This window comes from Macaca mulatta, chromosome 5 (genome assembly GCF_049350105.2).
Source record: "Macaca mulatta isolate MMU2019108-1 chromosome 5, T2T-MMU8v2.0, whole genome shotgun sequence".
In the NCBI taxonomy this organism is placed as follows: domain Eukaryota; kingdom Metazoa; phylum Chordata; class Mammalia; order Primates; family Cercopithecidae; genus Macaca; species Macaca mulatta.
In genome coordinates, this window is record NC_133410.1 from 154455393 (window position 1) to 154475292 (window position 19900).

At 41.6% G+C, this 19900-nt stretch overlaps 1 protein-coding gene across 8 annotated transcripts in view; it reads right to left on the minus strand.

Annotated features, from left to right (window-relative positions):
- Nucleotides 1-19900, minus strand: part of ZNF827 (zinc finger protein 827) — a 174246-nt gene that overhangs the window by 132944 nt on the left and 21402 nt on the right. For all 8 annotated transcript variants that reach the window (XR_013417314.1, XM_015139303.3, XM_015139301.3 and 5 more), the window contains exon 2: nt 4590-5639. Coding sequence is in view for 7 of the 8 variants with exons in the window: in XM_015139303.3 (XP_014994789.1) it covers nt 4590-5639 (1050 nt within the window). In the remaining variant the exon portion in view is untranslated. The remainder of the gene's footprint in view (nt 1-4589; nt 5640-19900) is intronic.

The window sequence follows — 19900 nt, forward strand, 5'->3', positions numbered from 1 at the left end:
TTTGTCATGTGTCTCAAATGCTATTTCATGGCAACAAAAACAACCTAGATTAGCAATGGATGTCCCTGGGTTTATCTGTTATTATGGATGCAAACTTTATTAATGCCTATTTTAACTAGTAAATATTCAGAGAAGTCTGATATCTAGAGCCATACTAAGTTTAAATCACTGCAAAAATATAATTGAGATGAACGACGGACAGTTCTAAAGATCTTTGTTAAAAAGTGAATTTTCTAAACAGGTTCACGTATGGGATCATTCTCAGATTAAGGCTGATTGAGACTTATGGCCGGGCCCTGTGGTTCATGCCTGTAATCCCAGCACTTTGGGGGCCTGAGGAGGGTGGATCACTTGAGGCCAGAAGTTCGACACCAGTCTGACCAACATGGCGAAACCCCATCTCTACTAAAATTACAAAAATTAGTCGGGTGTGGGGGTGCATGCCTGTAGTCCCAGCTTCTCAGGAGGCTGAGGCACAAGAATTGCTTGAACCCGGGAGGCAGAGGCTGCAGTGAGCCGAGATTGCACCACCGCACTCTAGCCTGGGCTATAGAGCGAGACTCACAAACAAAAGATTTACTATAATAACCATGGGCCTAATGGGAGTATCAGGAGAGGTGATCTCCCTCTCTGGACTTTGTATGCTTTTGCAATAATTTTAATAACATCACATAAATATTAAAGAAAACAGCAGCCAGAAACCCGCTATGTATTGACCCACAGGAAATATTCTTAGTTCTCAGCTATGTGAGACCAGGTTTGCTTCTAAGAATATTTACATTTTATTCAGTACAATAAGATGTTTTGGAGACCCTCTCTCTGAAACCCTCCCTGTTATTTCTTTTAACCAGGAGTATGGCATCCTGGGAATCTTGTTGGCCTTCTACAAGAAACTTTGTCTTTAAAATAAAAACCATTTATTTTATTCTTAGCTGCAACAGAACAGTAGCTTCAAAGAGAATTCAGTCAATGTGTGACATTTATCTTTATAGCAAATGGACATAATCTTCCCTCTATCGTGTCCCCTTTCAGAGGAGCTGTGTAGCATGTGCTGGGGGCGTAGGGTCACATGAAAGAAACCTCCCCCTCAAGTGTCACGTCTCTCTTGCAGGGCGGAAAGGCTATCGAGTGGTGGACTCTTGAAGGAATTAAATACACCATGACCTGGCAACCACTGAATCCTGTTCAAAAAAGAAGAATAAGGCCAAACCTAAAAGACGATTTTTTTTGTTCACGGTTTGGACTTCCCTTGACCTAAAGAAGGTCAAAGAAATGCTGGTGTCTAAATTACTCAAGGCAGAATCAGCTTTTCTAGAACATATCTCTTTGTAACTTAAGAATCAACTTTATATGCCTTTTCTTTTTTTGCACATTTTGAGAAATCGCTTTTTAAAAATGAAAGCCCTGCCTGAAATCAGGATGGTGTGTAGTTTATTTTTGTGGCTTTTTGTTGTTGTTCTTGGGGGTGGTTATTATTTGTTTACTTAACTCATTAGGCAACAGAAACTCTTTTCCCTGCTGTGAGAGGCCATTGCACCTATGTATTTTGAATTAAACTAAGATTTCCTTCTAAGGAAGAGGAAAGAATAATAATGACAAATGTTCTGAAACAGGGGTGATGGCTCTCACCACATTTCCATAATGCTTCTTAGGTAAACTGAAGGTACATCCCAATCCAGCCCCAGGTGGCCCCCAAACCAACAGTACAATGTGTGGAAGGTGGGGGAGGGAGGGAGAGAGAAGAAAAGGGAGTTGGGGAGGGTGGAGGGGACAGATGGAGATGACCCACCTTTCCTTCCACTCCTCAGATGCCAAAATCAGGGATCCCCAGTAACACCAAATCGTGTACCCATGATACAAAGACAAATAACAAAATTAGATAATCTATGAACTCCTTATTAACCCATAATCTAGCTAGGCTGCTGGGAAGTGATGACATTCACTTTAACTGAAAAGAGTGAGGGCGTCCCCTCTTCTGTTTCCAATCCATGCAATAACAAACAGAACCTGAACGCAGGATGTGTCCACGTGGACATATGCAATCTTTTTTGGGTAACAATTTCAAGGACCCTCAATTTCTTGGCAGTGATGTTTCCTCATGCATGAGTTTTACAAAATGAAAGATTTTTTAAATAAAATTACTCTGCCAATGAAGCTGCTTCTTCAAGTCTTAGACTGTGAACAGAAGCATGTTGAAATGGGGGAGTGGGGGTGGGGAGGCCTCACGTACAAGTCAATCAGCGCAGGGTTCTATAACCCAAAACTGAGAAGTTCCTTTCCCTCCTCTTTCAGTTTGAACATTCTGAACATTCACTGATTAAAATATTAAGTGTTTCAGCAATATAATAAATTTAGTAAAAAGCAAAGTAAGAAACGATTTCTTATAGATCTCCTATATTCAATTATTCTGAGAACCCCACTGAGTTGCTGGCATAGATTAAGTGCATTTAAACAAAAAAGGAACATAGTTTTTCCCTGGGGTGTATTTCCTACAACAAAACAAACAAAAAGTCTACCATTCACTGGAAGCTCATGACCTCTTTCTCATCTTTACATGTATCTAGTTGTTTGAGAGAAAAAAATTATATTCACAACTATTGCTGGTTATACCCGAGACTACTTTAATATGACAAAGCTACTACAGTTCGGATTTCAGGAAACATGGTTTTATCAGTCATTTCTTTCCAAGTCTTCAATCAACTAAAGTTTATTATTAATTCTGTATAAGCTTTTCCAAGTAACAAATGTCCACTTGAATGTCTACTAGAAACACCATTCACACATTTATTCAATAACTAGATATGCAGAATATATATATAATTACTATTTTCATTTTTAAATTTTTAGTTTTTTGAGACAGAGTCTCATCCACGCTGGAGTGCAGTGGCAGGATCTCTGCTCACTGCAACTTCTGCCTCCCAGATTCAAGCAACTCTCCTGCTTCAGCCTCCCGAGTAGCTGGGATTACAGGTGCACACCACCATGCCCGGCTAATTTTTGTATTTTTAGTAGAGACGGGGTTTCATCATATTCGTCAGGCTAGTCTCGATCCCCTGACCTCAGGTGACCCACCTGCCTTGGCCCCTCAAAGTGCTGGGATTACAGGCATGAGCCACTGCACCTGGCCTAAAATTTTTTTATATATAGCCATACCTCTCTTTCTACCGCTATCCCTAAATGAAATTTCTATAAGTCAAGAGTGATTTTTTCCAATGTAAAATTACCCCAGCCTCCTTTGCTCTTCTCCTTGTTTCCTAATTTTGCCCATTTCTCTCCTTATTTCACCAGATGGCAGGTGAGAAGAGAGGAGAAACAGAACTTAGAACTGATAGACAATCCTAGGATTTTATTGACATTTCAGAAACTCTGGAGTGAACAGTTTGAATCACTGAGAGTCATAAAAGTCCCAGATACCCATTTTCCTCATTGTCTTCTGCTGTTGACTCAAGTTTTGAAGTAACTGTAATTAGCGCATATAGCTCACTCAGCCATTTAAATGGAAAGTTGTCATAAATGCATCAAATTGACGTTAACTGTGATCATTCAGTCAATTATTTGCCATTCCAAACCCTCTTCATCACTGTTGTTGAAAATAATCAAAAGTTGGCTAGATACACACAATGGCAATGTTTGTACCGATGAGGATGCACATAGCCTACTTCCTGCTCCAGTCTGGCAGGATATCCTTAAGAGACATCTGAAACCCCAACATGCATCCCCAGGAGCGTGTATTTATCATGCACACAATTTTAAAGCAAACCAGAACAAGAAATGGTGTTTCCACTGTGAGAATTCAAGTGACTAAATTTCTCCCTAAAAAGATGAATAATTGTGAATGCTAAGGTCCTATATGACAGCGATTTCTCCTTTGGAAAGACTGCCTCCACTAGAAAAACCTTAGGATTCAAATTTTCCACATGCATATTCCTTCAAAATTGGATTGGCTTTGAATTAAATAAAGCATTCACAGGAAATGTGTTGATTATGTTTGATTGACAATCTTTTTTAGAGTTCTTATAGGACAAGAAATTTTAGAAGAATAGGATACGTGAAAAGGGCTTAAATTCCACAAAAAGTAATAAAAATGCTAACATAAAAGTATATGCTGTGATAAATTAGGGCAGAGTAGTTCCTGATTGTACAAAAGTCCATTTGTGATGGAGGCAGCAGGAGTGTGGGCTCTCCCTTGTCCACTATTTCAAAAGCAGTGGGTTTTTTTCCCCTATGTTCAGTGATGCCATGCACTCCATGACAAAGATGCTTTGATCTTCTCCCATTAAATATATCTTGTATGGACCTAGTCTGAACTTACTAAGAAAAAAAAAAATCATTTGTATGAAAGGGAGGGAATGCTGCGTGTCTCTAAGATTATTCATTACCTTTCAAAAGTGAAGCTATTTGTGAAGTCTTTGTGTAATACGTACATGAAAGACTACTATGCTGCTTACTTAAAGTATTTTTGTTGTGCTCTTGCTTTCTATTCCTGCCTCAGATCAGATGGGGAACCCAACAGAAAAAGGCAACGAATAAGACACCATGGTTTATAGTCTGGAGGACTTACACGATGATTGAAAGAAAAGATGCCATACCTGAATTGGAGGGTTTAGAAACTCTTCCCTTAGGAACTGGGAGTAATAATAATTCCAGGGATTGTGGTGGTGGTGGTGGAGGTGGTGGAGGTGGTGGTGGAGGTGGCGGACTGACTTTTTCTGGTTTCTTCTCTGAAGGCGGGGGCGGTAGAGGGTCCTCAGGCAGCAGCGATGACTTCTCAGCCAGAAGACTGCCCGCAGCCCTTGCTGCCACCTCCTTCAGAAGGGCCGCTGAGGAAGTCATAGAAGCCAGGGAAAGGAAGGAGCTGGCCGGTGGAGGGTGCTCCTGACCGGGAGTCAAACTTCTCTCACTGACCTTCTTGGACAAAGCAGCCAAGGTAGAACTGGCAGACTGGGAGCTAAAAGGGGAGGAAAAGGACTCAAATCGCATGGTCTCCTCAGTCCTGGTGAGAGATTTGTCCTGCAGAACGGCATTGGCTGCAGCTTTCAGTTTTAGGATGGCTGAATCCGGAGACAAGCTGCAGGTGGTGGTTGAGTTTGGCAACCACTTACCTTGATTCCATATAAAACGGTTACTTGGAGTGTATTGGTCATTCTGTTCCTGCTTCTCGGCCAACTTCCTGGCCAGAACACTGAGCTGCTGGGCGTGGTGGGAAGGTGGGGAAAAGGAGAGGTTCGAGCCAACGTTCACGGGGGACTCCACTCTGCCATTGGCCGTGGCTGCAGCATCGAGTTTGAGGGAACCAGCCTCCAGCAGCCGCCTCAAGTTGCTGCTCAGGGGCTTGTTGGAGCCTGGGTCATCGTCACACAAAGAAGACACTCCCGGGGAAAGGTGATCTTGACACTGCAGTGAGTCTCGCAGGACCTCACCGTCCAGTGCCACCAGCTCCAGTGTGTGGCTGCTGGGAGTGGTGCTTCCCAAGGAGGTGTCGGGGGACGTGGACTGCTCCTGGATCCGGTCCTCCAGAGACAACTTATAGTTCTCCTGGACTTCCCCAAAGGATGCTTCTGACGGAGTCTCTGAAGAGTTTCCATACCAGTGTTCTCCTTCACTGAGCTCTCCCTCCGCCTCTTCCTGCCTACTAACATCTGGGGAGAATTAAGAAGATCAGGTTTACTCCCAAAGTGAACAGTAAGTAAGTCTCAAGACATTCAAATGGAGTTGATGACATGCTTTCTCTTCCCTTCCACCCAAGAACCAAATGAAAGGTGGCAACAGCCTTAACAGAATGTCAGACAGACTTGGCAGAAGCCTGAAAAAAGTAAAAAATGCCAAACAGGCAAAGGTAAAAACGTACCCAAGGAGTCCAGATAAGCTGAAATGGAAAAGAAGGAAAAAGAAAAATAGATATGGTAAAGAGGTAATTGGATGAAGAAACTGCTGTTTTCAGGGAATGGAGGGAATGGAAAGAAGCCTATATCCTTGTGAAAAACCAGCACAGTATGTTTAGCACTGTGACAGAATGAGAGAGGCAGCCTGGCATAGTGGGACACAGACCATGAGACACAGACAGTGGGAAGCGCTTCCCTACTTTCCAACTCCATGACTCTAGGCGAGTCACTGAGCTGGTTTGAGAATCCACTTCCTCCAATGTAAGATGCAATTCATTTTTTAAAAAGCTTATCAAAAATGTAAATCATACCTGCTTAACTCACTCCATCAGTTGTTATGAAGCTTAAATCATAATAAGCGTGTGATCATGTTTTGAAAACAGTCAAGTACTGTATAAAATCAGACTTCATTAGCAAACACTACTCACATTTCTGACTTCTGACTGTGACAGTATCTCCCATGTTATGCATGCTACCTATTTTAGGGTCCTCAACTCCAGTTATCATCATGCTTGCCATGTTATTACAGGCAGCGATTAGGAATGTGTTCTCTCCCTCCACTAAGAGTCTCTTTTTGTTATTTTCTATTTATCGATCCACCACTACCACTCCCATAGCACTCCCATGCACCAGTTAGGCAGGCTCCTTGCCATTCTAGGGGCATTCACGAGCCCTGCCACTTTTCTCACGATATTCCTTCTATCTGAAATGTCTTTCCCCAGAAAAGCTGACTGTCCAATTCTACTTACCCTTCGACACCCAGCTCAAAGGTTTCTTCCTTACAATTCTCCCTGGAACTCTCAGTCAGAATGAACAAAACTAAGATCTTGCCTTCTTGGAACTTACATTCCAGTGGGGGAAGACAAGTGTCAAACAAAATTAATAAATGGGCAAATAACATAGCATGCCAGAGGGTGATAAGTCCATGGAAAACCACATAGGGCAGGACATGGAGGTTGGGGAGTAATGGGTGGGAAGAGAGCTGCAATTTTAAATAGGTCGTCAAGGTGGAGCTTCACAGAAGTGGTGACATTTGAGTAAAGACTTGGAGGAAGTGAGAAACTGGCCATGCAGACGGAGAGTCACTGTGAAGGCCCTGCTGTGGGAACATGGCTGGCACGTCCATGGAGCAGCACTGAAGCCAGTGTGCATGGAGTGCAGTGAGTGAGGTCAGAGCAGTGACACAGGAGGTCAGAGAATACCATGAGTGAGTGTGTGTAAGCATGTGTATGACTGCATATGCATGTGTGTGTGTGCATGTGCGCACGCACTGTGGTGCAGGATTGGAGTCACGCAGATCCACAGGATGTTGTGAACTGCAGATACATCTTCCGAATTTGGCAAAACTGGGGACCACTGGATGGTTTGTGGCAAGGGAGTATTATGACGTGACTTATGTTGTTAAAGCATTGTTCTGGCTGCTGTGTGGAAAACAGACTCCAGCTACAAGGATGAGCAGCAGGAGGCCAGCTAGGAGGCTAGAATCCAGGTGGGGATTATGAAGGCTCAGCTCAGGACTGCAAGGGGTGAGAAGTGACCCAATTAGGTACATATTTTTATTGCAGAGCCAACATTCTCATATTTTGTTTATATTGATTTTATATTCCTCTAAATTATCTGTCTACAGTTGGCTTCCTTCTAAAGTGGTGCTCCTAGAAAGCAGGAATTGTATTTTATTATCTACATATTCCACACTGTGCCTAGCACAATGTCTGGTCCCTAGTAGAGTTCAATGTATGTGTCGGGATTGAGCCAAAATCCCTCCTTGCACCAAGTTTTGCCATATAACACGCTGTTTCTGTTTGAAATAGAAATAACTAGAACTAGTAATGCATGAACTATACACTAATACATTGATCTTCCCATGCTATTTAGAGAAGAAATGTCACAAATGACAAATTCTCTTTCACGAAGCTAAAATTCTGCAACTCCTTCCTGAGATTCTTTATTAAGTTATCAAGAAAATGTAAAATATCAAATGGAATTTGCTGGGAAAAAAGCAGATTAAATTGAATTTTCTCTGTTAAAAACAGTCTGGTTCTTTGTGATCTGCCACATTTCCTTCTTCCCACTTGATTTCAACATTTTTCATCTTTCTTGAAATTGGCGGCAACCCTAAACTCATCATTTCTCCAGTGGCTTCTTGGAGAGATGCTTTTTACCAAACACCAAGCAGTCAACATCGATTTCAACAATAGGGCTAATTTTATGTTTCTTTGGCAAACCACCTTTCTTGATTTCAGATTAAACATCTCATTCTTCAGTAGAATCACATAGGAAGTATCCTATAAATAGTAAGTCAAAAGTTTAAAAATCCCTACAGTAAGAATTTGTTGAATATCTGCTCAAAGAATCTTTAATCTTTACTATTAAATGAAGTACACTCATTAAGTGAAGTAATGGGAAAATATATTTTTCAAATTTAAATACTTTTAGGTCATATGTGTGTCATACCAGAGTAGCTCAAGGTAATCAAGAATGGTTCCAAACTAATGCAGCAGGGTCACCTAACAACATACATAAAATCTGGGTTTTGAGAACCACAAGAAGTTACAACCACACATCCAATCTTGTCATTTTACTCAGACTATTAAATACATTAAGTAAAGGTTACTGGCTGAATCAAAGGCACATGACCACATAGAGCTAATGCAGAAACCAAGAACCCCAAATCTCTCAGCTGGCCCAGTGCTTCTCTGCAAGGCTCCACTGCACAATCTGCAGACAGAACCTCTGAATGATGACTTCTAGAGAGCTCTGAGCAGCTGCTCACCCCCTTTCCATTCCCCGTCCTTCCTGCCAGCCTCTTGAATCAGAAATCAGCAAGGGATTCTCTTAGATAAGGACAGTATTCACTCTTTATCTTCAGATAAATCATTAAGAGGTGAGTACTCATTATTCCTGTACTCTAATCTCTTCATTCCCATTCTGCCTCCTCTTTGTTGCAGTTGGTCAAAAGGAGATTCAAATGCCTAAAGAATTTAGCACATCTGCTGGCAAAGTTCCAAAAGCAAAGCTTAATTTCCTAACCCCCTCCACACCCTCAGTGGGCAAGAATATTCTCCCTCCAAACGTGCTGAAACAGGTGAGTGTGCAAAGAGGTAAGTGTGCCAAAGGCTAAAGAAACAGTCAACTCAGGCTCTAATCCTACCAAGCAATGATAAAGATGTCCGAACATTCTTGAAAGATACAACAGCTAATATTTACATTTAAAGCAACTTTCCTAACCTTGACAAAACACAAACTCAAAACAAACAAGTGAATAAACAAAGTATTTCTTTTTTTTTCTTTTTTTTTGAGACAGTGTCTCACTCTGTTGCCCAGGTTGGAGTGCAGTGGGACGATCTCGGCTCACTGCAAGCTCCGCCTCCTGGGTCCACACCATTCTGCCTCAGCCTCCTCAGTAGCTGGGACTACAGGCGCCCGCCACCACATCTGGCTAATTTTTTTGTGTGTGTGTATTTTTAGTAGAGATGAGGTTTCACCATGTTAGCCAGGATGGTCTCGATCTCCTGACCTCGTGATCTGCCCACCCTGGCCTCCCAAAGTGCTAGGATTACAGGCGTGAGCCACCACGCCCAGCCTAAATAAAGTATTTCTTAAACAGAACTGTTTATGGCTCCTCAAATGCCTAGATAATTTCTCAACCATCCATCCCTCTATTGTTTGCAGACTTGTTCACTGAGATACACACACCTCTGGACTGCAAGAAAACTTGGATGCATAAAGAGTATTTCTTAAATTCATAATACTCTATTAATCACTTTATTGAAGATGCTGCTACTGAAATTGAGGTTATTCAAGAAATAAGCTACCATATAATTTTAATGCATGGCATAGAAAAAGAAAGAGCAGAAACTTGAGCAGAAACATACCTGAAATTATTCTGGCAATACCTGAGGTCAAATAAATGGTGGGGGGAGATTTGGGAGAAATGAATGCAAGAAAATGAGGATGTGCAGAGGGTGGGGAAAAATCATAAGAAGCTCAAACAAATATATGTCTGTGTTCACAAAACAGCAAGGATTTTCTCCCACTTTTTTTTTTTTTTTCTTTTTTGCCTGCTGGGCTCCTCTATTTTCATGTCCAATCTCATCAAGGAGTTCTTGAAGGCTGCAGTGGTCCAGCTATAGTGAGCTCTCCTGCAGAGTCTGTAGGACAACCTGCACCTTTCCTAGCCTGGAATTTCCTTTCACACTACATCCTGAGAAAAAGTTCTCCCATTGTGGAGCTCAAAACAAAGCATTCCTGAAATCTAGAGGATGAATTTGCTGGACACAACAAACTTCAGAACATGCAAACCTTGACTTTTCTGTCTCTCTTTCACAATCTGAGAAGTCTCAGGCAGCAAGACACCTCCATTTTCCAGTCTGCCAACCAGCACGGACTCTTTACATGGAATCACAGAACAGTACCACACAAGCCAGGGTCCTGGAAGTGCTTCCTGCGGTACACTGACCGTGGATTTCACAGCTTTCTTAACCAAGGCTTCCCGGGGAAGCCTCTAAATGGCCAATGTAAATAACTTCCTTGTAAATACATTATTTTTAACCTCCAGAGAAGAAAGCTATTTCCATTGCTAATTTTACAACAACCTCTGTCTCTGACTGTCAGGTTCACACTCATTCTTGTCAATTTTACACAACAGTCTGTTTTTGTGTGTGTTTTCCCTTTAAATCAGAAACACAAAGAATTAAGAATAGCAATGGTGCAATTACAGAATGAAAATATGCTGAATAAATTTTGTTTCCATGTGGCGAATATTTCTCCTTTGGGGAAAACAAAACAAAATTCCACTACCTAACACATTTATTTATAATTCAGTTCTCAAGCAGCAACTCAGTAACTTGATATCTACAACTCTTGCTGCATTCTTGGTAGAGAATGTCTTTTCAACTCACTTCCTTTTTGGTTTGACAGTTTTAATCAGATGCATTTAATTGGACCAATATACATCTCAGAGCATCCTCGTTCAGAAAGATTGTGAGTGCAGAGTGAAAAAAATATATAACAAAGAGACACCTATTAATTTTCATGCTTTTTGGTTGAAGCAAGTGGAGAAGGAAGCCTAAAAGTTCCATTTCTAAATCTACTCACAAACTAGTACCACCAGTCAGTCCATATGAATCTAGCCAGCAGGTTTTAATGAGAACAGGACTTAAATTCTTAGGACTCAGCTGGCATAGGATTGGAGAGATGCTTTCTCACGGTCAACTCTCTAACAATCAGTGTCTCCAACACTCTCTTCTTGTGACCACAGATATGTTCACCTGGTACCTACCAACCAACCTTCTGGTTTATTTTCTTGTAAAAATCTTGTAAGTTTTCCCCTTCCTACTAATACACCTCTATAGCTAAATATCTATGCCTTTTAAGATCATACATTTCCATTAGCATTATCAGTTATAATAAGTGCTGCAAATCATGCAACCAACTTTTACATGCAGTTTTACATAAAAGTAGTTTGTAAAGTTTAATGCAAAAGTTATTAGCAAAACCAGTGCTACCAAATGACTTAATTCAACAAGTATTTACTGATCACCTACTATGTTCAGGGAACTGTTCCCCACAAAGGGAAACTCAGAGACACAGCAGTCTCTGGCATAAACGTTTCTAATCAACAGAAGAGTGAGGGTTTCGCGAGCATTCAAAGCATAATGACTGGTGCCACCATACAGAAGCAGCAAGGGTTGTGTAAGCACAAAAGAGGGAATAATTAACTCCAGCGGCTGAGGTGGCTTTGGAAATGGACCTCAAAGGATGAGGGTGATTTTTCTGGTAGACAGAAATTCATTTACAAGCAGCCTTGCTCCTCAGCAAATTATCAAAAAGGAAATATGCCAGTCATGGAGAAAGCTAATATTCAAGTGATATATGTTGGATAAATTAACCCAACGAAAAAATTGTCTATTTTTGTAAAATACACTATCTTCACATTTTAAAAATATACTATCTATTGATTTGTCAAAAGTAGACCTTACCAACTATTTTACCATACTCACCAGTTTTGAAATCAAACTATTACATTATAAATACCTGGAGGCAGGGCTATGAGTTAGTCATTTTTGTGTTCCTTCTCGATGCCCTGCTCATAGTAGGGGTAGCTGGGCTCCTGTGGTTGTAAATGACAGAAAACCAGCAGGAACGCATGAAGCAATAAGGGAATTTTCTCAGTTCCTGTACCAAACAATAAAAGGGGCACAATGGAGCCAGCATCAGATAGGATGTCGAAAGCACCATCAGGGCTCTCTCTCATTCGCCTCTAGTCTCTTCCTCTCAGGCCACTTTTCCCAGGAGGCTGAAAACCTGGCTGCAACCGGTTCTGGGTTTTCACTCTCAATGACTTCCCACTAGAGAAAGGTCTTTCCGCCTCTGATTGGCCTGCTGGAGGTCATGTTCCCCTCCCTGGGCCTATCACTGAAGCCAGGGGGCGGGTTCTACAATGGGCTCAATGTGGGTCACAGAAGAAAGGAGAGGGAAGAGGTATCAGGAAGACAAAAGCAATGACCTCTATAATGTTTAATAAAGGTTTCTTCTGCCGCATATCAGTCTGTTCTGTACCAATTTTATGATGCTAAGCATAAAACACACCCGCATTTAGGCCGGTTTTACTTGCCAAGTTTTAAATTGTGCCTTTGTAGCCTGAGAGCCTTAGCACATCCCCCACACCAGGTCTGCCTGAAACTAAGAGACCTCTCGAGTCTTCAGGGCTCCAAGTCCACAGTCTGAGGTAAATGCACGGCCGGCAATCGGCTCCACAGGACAGAGACTCAGAGATTACAGTTATCGAAATATGGATGTCCAGGACACCCAACCGCTGTCAGCGTGCCCAGGAAGAAAATGTAAGAACTGCTAGTTATTTAAAACTGCCAGGGTGGAGAAGACAACCAGATTCCTGTCACCAGTCCAGCTAGGGAAAAGGTGCCGCAAAGGCATGAGGAAGTGAGAGGAAGTCTGGAGAGGAGAGGAGTCCACACAAGGAGCGGGCAGGGTTGGGGGGTGAGGGGCCCCTGGGTCAAGACGAGCATTTGGCACTCAGCAACATTTTCAAACCACTATTCTAAATGACAGTGAGTAAAATAAAGGTAACACAAATGAACACATCACTCCTCTGCAGAGTGAGTTCCAAACAGTAGCTAAGTCAGTTTCAGTATTCTCATATAAAGTGCTTAGCCAGCCCTTCCATGGCCGAGGAACTGTCCGTGCTCCTCCCTCTAGCTGCCCATCTCAGCAGGAATGGCAACTCCTCCATCCTTCCAATTGCTTAGACCCAAAACCATGCCACTTCCCTTGACTCTTCTCTCTCTCTCAGACCTCACATCCAATTCATTCTCGGATTCTGTTGGTTCTACCTTCAAGAGAGGTACCAAATCTGGCCACTTTGCACCATTTCCAACACTACTGGCACCCTGGTACCCAGTGCTGCCATCCCCCACCTGTACTATGGCAGTAGCCTTCCAACTGGTCTCCTCACTTCCCAACCTTGCCCCATTATTCTCAACCAGCAGCCAAAGTAAGTTCTCAAAAATAGTATGTCAAATTTCATTACTCCCATCCCCAAAACCTCCACAATGGTTTCCCATGTTTCTCAGAATAAAATACAAAATTCGTACCTGGACCTCAAGGCATCCCTAATCCGTCTCCTTATGACCTCCTCTCCTAACACTCTCCCCTACTAGGAAATTAAGCTCCTGCCTCAGGGCCTTTGCAATTGCTTTTCCTTTGCCTGAAATCCCTTTTCCCACACAATAGCCACATGCCTAATTCCCCTAATTCCTCAGGTCTGCCCTCAAACCTCACTGTTTTTTAGAACACAAGCTCCAAGAAAAGACTTTGTTTTGGTTGCTGCTGCATCCTCAAAATGCATTTAGGATGGTACAAACACAGAGCAGGCACTCAATTATTATTTGTCCAATGCATAAATGAAATGGAAGAATAGGCTGAACAATCATAAAGGTAACACCTGTCAGTGATGGAAATGAGAACTATTTTCAAAACTGTAAATTAGAATGCTATTTTTCTCATGTGAGTCAAACATGGAACAGAGAAAAAGCCTGTTTTGCAAACTTTTCCACCAGTTTCCCCAATGGCCAAGAAAAAACAGCACTACAGGGGAACATGGTATTAAATTTGCAGCCCCCTCAAAGCCCCAACTTTCTTTGAGCTTTAGTTTCACATTTCAGGTGACTTCTGCATTCCATTCTATACACAGCTGTGCCATCAAGAAAAGCAGCCTGTTTCTCCAGGTACCCACCTGCTTTGAAGAAACATGTACCCTGTTTGTAGAAGCAAGAATGTATAAAAACATCTAGCACAATGCCAAGAGCTCAGTAATGGATGACTATCATTATTACTGCTATTACTAACCAGAAAACTGTATTAGACCTATTAACCCCACTTTCAAAGACAAAAGCAAAGGCACAGAGGATAAAGTAACTTGCTAGTATAATACAATTAATCTGTAAGATATCAAAAACTATTCATTATACTTGAATTTTGTTATATGAATTATTTTACAGATAGAAAAGCCTTGGAAATCTAGTCTATATTGCTAGTCTCTAGTTAGAGGCCTAGAGAGGGCCGGAGATTTGCCCAAGGTCCCCTAGATGATTTCCAAACCTAGGCAGTGCTTGAGCTCAGATGTCCCAATATTACCAAATCATAGTACTTTTCAATCAGCATAAAGTGAATAAATGAATTCTAGAACAAGCCCCTGCATACAGTAGACTCCCAATAAACATTTGTTGAATGAATGAACAATCATGAAAACACATCTGGAGCTATGAGAGACGTTTTCATATTTATCAGCAAATTTCATTCTTACAATGATTTTATATGGGAAACCAAGCTCTTCATTTTACAACAGTAAGCTGTTCCAAAAAGTTAACAGCTTACACAACCTGCATGCTTACTGAGTGACAAAGCCAAGTTGAAACCCAAATATTCAGAACATCTGACAATATGAGGAGCTTAACAAAAAAAATAATTTTTCAGGTAACCAAAAATTACCAAAGTACCATCAAGTACTCAATAGTTTTAAAATGTTATTTTGATGGGATTTAAAAGTGCATACACACTTAAACATAATATGTTGATGCTGTTATGTTTGTTATACATAAGTGTGTTTCAGGAGCTACTGGAATTTTTCAGCAGTTTGTCCCTCCATTGAATGGCCCAAAGCAACAATGTATTTTAAGTTCTTATTCCTACTTTAATAGTCTTTTTGAATACTTTCGTTCTCCGTTATACCCTCGGCAGAGACCCTTTCTCCTATACTTAGAACTCTTTGTATGCATAAACTGAGATAAAAATCACCAGGCTTATTAAAACTGTGTACAAACGTGGAATGAATACCTAGTTTCATGGGTTGAATTGTGTTCCCTCGAAAGATATTGAAGTTCTAACCCCCAGTATATGTGACTGTGACCTTATTTGGAAATAGGCTTCTGCAGATAATCAAGTGAAGATGAGGTCATTGGGGTGGACTCAAATCCAGTATGACTGGTGTCCTTATAAAAGGGGGAAATTTGGATGCAGAGACACACATGCACACAGGAAGAACACCATGAGATGAGTTATGCTGTCACAGGCCTAGAAACTACCAGAAGCTGGGTGAGAGGCTTGGAACAGACCCTTCCCTACCACCTTCACGGGGAGTGTGGCCTTGTGGACACCTTGAGCTCAGACTTTTAGCCTCCAGAATTGTGAGACAATAAATTTCTGTAGTTTAAGCACTGGTTTGTGATATTTTGTTACAGCAACCCAAGAAAACTAATATAAGTATATTTGGATGAAGGCCTAAGGCATTTTTCCTGGATTTGTTCACCTCTGGATTCTCAACTATAGCCTCAGTTTGTAATGTAGTTTTTGTAATAAGCTGGGTATTATTACATAAAACTGACCACACTGCTGATCAGTGTTAAGTCCTATGAGGCTGGAAGGACTATGAGTGGACTAATAAGTTATTTTTGCTTATCTCTCAATTTTAGTCAAATTTCTTTCAAATGAAAGGTTTAAAAACAATAGGCCAAGCATGGTGGCTCACACCTATAATCCCAGCACTTTTGGAGATCAAGGCTTAAGGATCACTTGAGCTCAGGAGTTCAAGACCAGCCTGGGTAATATGGCGAAACTGCATCTCTACCAAAAATACAAAAATTAGCCAGGTGTGGTGGCGCATGCCTATGGTCCCAGCTATTCGGGAGGCTGAAGCAGAAGGATAACTTGAGCTCGGGAAGCAGAGGTTGCAGTGAATCATGACTGCACCACTGCATTCCAGCCTGGGCAACAGAGTGAGACCCTGTCTCAAAAAAGAAAAAAAAAAAAGGCATTACCAAAAGAGGCCTTCTCTTACTAGGGCTACTTAGAGATATCCAAAGAAAAAAAATACTCATCCTTACATCCTTACATCCTTACTCACATTTCAGCAAATTAACAAGAAAATCTTTTCTTTTGTTGAAAAGATAGCTTGAATTTACTCGCCAAAAGGCCAGTCTAAAGACCAAAATGGGACTGGTTAGTCCACGGACTGATGACTTGCTCCCTCACCCTTTCATACACCTCTATATTACAAAAGGCACATAGAATCTGTCCCCTCAAGCAATCAGAAGTAAATTTACCATGGCTACCACATCGTTTTCAGAAAAATTGTCTAAGGCTGATAAATCAGTTGATTATCTGCTTCCTTGACTTTTGTTTCTTTTTGTATAAATGTTTTCATTTTAACATTACCAGTACTTATCAGAAGATCAGTAATAAATTACCAAACTACTGAAATCACTAGGAAGTCTTTACCAGATCTTTACCAAAAATGAACTCCCCCAACAGCCCTAACCATATAACAATGCACTCTACAGTCTAAGAAATAGCATTCTATGGATAAATGAATGGCTACTTATCAAAATCTTAGCTTATACATAAAATGATACATTTCTTTGGGACACACACACACACATACACCAAGAGCACTGGCATCATGTACCTTGTAATGAAACATATTATAGTCATCATCATTCTGTCTGCCAAAGAAAAACTTCACACAGTAAGTCCTTTATTTACTAAAAAATATACATATATCCAGAAAGAAAAGGGCCGTGGGAGAAAAGAGACTTAGCAAGGGAGAAGGGACAAAATAGCTTTTATTTAGTGCTTAAATACGTACAAAACAAAAGCTTCAAGGAGGCAGCTTCCCCTAACATGTCCCCTGCAACCCGCCAACACATTCACAAAACAATATTGGTGCAATCGATTGTATTATAACATTTTTTACCAGTTATGCACAAGAATCCATGAGAGCAAAGGACAAGCCATTTCAAGGACAGCCCTAACTCAAAGGTAACTTTAAACACTGATTTAGGCCAAGCGTTTTAACCTTTACTCCTACTAGGCTTTATGCCAGGGCTGCTATCAAGTGGTCAAATGTATTCTTATTCCTTATCTCCTTTTATTTTCCCTGCCCACCTTCTGGTACACACAGAAGTCAACAATAGAGAGCAAAAAAACAACAAAAATTAACAAAAATGGCAATCAACCAAGAAGCTAAGGTAATTCCAAGGGCCAGGATACCCCACAGCTAAATTAACATTCTCCTAACAACTCAAGTCCAGTGGTTTTATCCATTTAATTCTCTTTGAAGAATCCTGAAGGTACCTTCCTTTATTCTAGGGCATTCCTCAGGCATGCCCTTGGGGTTTTCACTAAGAGGGCTTTTCTAGATCTTTCACCTAAAAGAAACCCAGCACTGTTTTCTAGGACTTTGTCAACAGCAGTGACGCTCCAGAGGAGCCATTCATTCCATCCCCAACAACACTCAGATGCTTCTTGTCTTAGTTGATTTCATGTTGCTAAAACAGAATACTTAAGACTGGGTAATTTATAAGGAACAGAAATTTACTACCTCACGGTTCTGCAGCCCTCGGGTCCACACGTAGTGTGGGTCTTCTTGCTGCACCATGACAACAGAAAGCACCCTGTGCTGAGAGAGAGCGAGAGCAAGAGATGACCAAACTCACTTTTATAAAAACTCATTCTCTTGGCCGGGCTCAGTGGCTCACACCTGTAATCCCAGCACTTTGGGAAACTGAGGCAAGCAGATCACCTGAGGTTGGGAGTTCAAGACCAGCCTGACCAACATGGAGAAACCCTGTGTCTACTAAAAATACAAAATTAGTTGGGCGTGATGGCGCATGCCTATAATTCCAGCTATTCGGGAGGCTGAGGCAGGAGAATCACTTGAACCTGGGAGGCAGAGGTTGCCATGAGCCGAGATCGTGCCATTGCACTCCAGCCCAGGCAACAAGAGTGAAACTTTGTCTCCAAAAAAAAAAAAGAAAAAAAAAATCCCTCTCCCAATAACCAACACACTCTCGAGATAAGGATATTAATCCATTCATAGGACAGAGCTCTCCTTACGTAATCACCTCTTAAAGGTTCCACCTCTCAACACTGTTGCATTGAGGATTGAGTTTCCAACATATAAATTCTGGGGGACATATTCAAACCACAGCATTCCACCCTTGGCTCCAAAAATTCATGTCCTTCTCACATGCAAAATATATTCATTCCATCCCAATAGCCCCAAAAGTCTTAACTTCTTTCATCATCAACTCAAAAATCCAAAAGTCCAGAGTCTAATCTAAATTAGATATGGGTAAGACTCAAGGTACAATTCATCCTGAGACAAATTTCCCTCCAGCTGTAAGCCTATAAAATTAAACAAGTTATCTACTTTCAAAATACAATGGTGGGATAGGCATTGAATAGACATTCTGATTCCAAAGGGAGAAATAAGCAAGAGAATGGGGTAACCGGTCCTGAGTAAGTCCAAAACCCAACAGGGAAAACAATATTAAATCTTAAGATATCAGAATAATCTCCTTTGACTCCATGTCCCCAATCCCCTGTACACTGGGGTGGGGGTTGGGCCACCAATGCCTCAGGTAGCCCCACCCCATGGCTTTGCTGGGTTCAGTTCATCCAGTAGCTCTCAAGCGTTGGTCTTGTGCCTGCAGCTTTCCCAGCCTGGAGCTGCATGCTCCCCTACTTCTACAGCTCTACTAGGAATTGCCCTAGTTGGGGGCTCCCTGCAAGCTCTGTTCCTGTAGAAAGTCTCTGCCTGGGCCCCTAGGCAGTTGTGAAATCTAGATGGAGGAAGCCATATGCCCACAGCTCTTGAATTCTGAGCACCTGCACACTTCTACCACATGGACATAGCCAAGATTTGCTGCTTCCACCTTCGAAAGCTGTGACACCTGGGGTGACCTGGGAGCATAATCAGTACTAGAATGTGGAGAGCAAAGACTTACAGCAGCCCTAGGCAGCAACCCCAGTGTCCCAAGGGCACCCGAGGCCTCTCTTTTGACATTTCCTTTCCCCAGGCCTTGGCACTCTGGGCCTGTGATGGAAAGGGAGCACTGCTGATCTCCAAAGTACCTTTGGGGTCATTCTCTCATCATCCTTTGGTTTCCTTCTATCCATGTTAATCTCCTTATCAATCAATCAGTTGCTCGGCCACACCCATGGTTTCCTCTCCTGAAAATGTTCTTTCATTCTCTGCTACATGGCCAGACTGAGAATCCTTCAGATTCCTCATTTCTGTTTCCCTTTGAATTATAAATTCCATCATTAAATCATTTCTCTCTTCTCTCATTTTACTGTATGAAGTTAATAGAAGCCATGTAGCTCCTTCAACATTTTGCTCAGAAATGTCTCTCAAGAGATACCCTAGTTGATGGCTCTTACATTCTGCCTTCCTAAAAGCCCGACGGTATGGACACAATTCGGCCAAGTTCTTTGCCACATCATAACAAGGATGGCCTTTACTTGTTTCCAATAGTTCCTCTTTTCTATCTGAGATCCCATCAGAATGGCCTTTACTGTCCATATTTCTACCAACATTCCGATCACAGCCCCTTAATTAATCTGAGAAGTTTCTTAGTTTACCACTAGCTCTCTTATTCTGAGACCTCAGCAGAATTGCCCTTAATGCTCTATTTATAGCAATATAGGCTTTTTCTAAC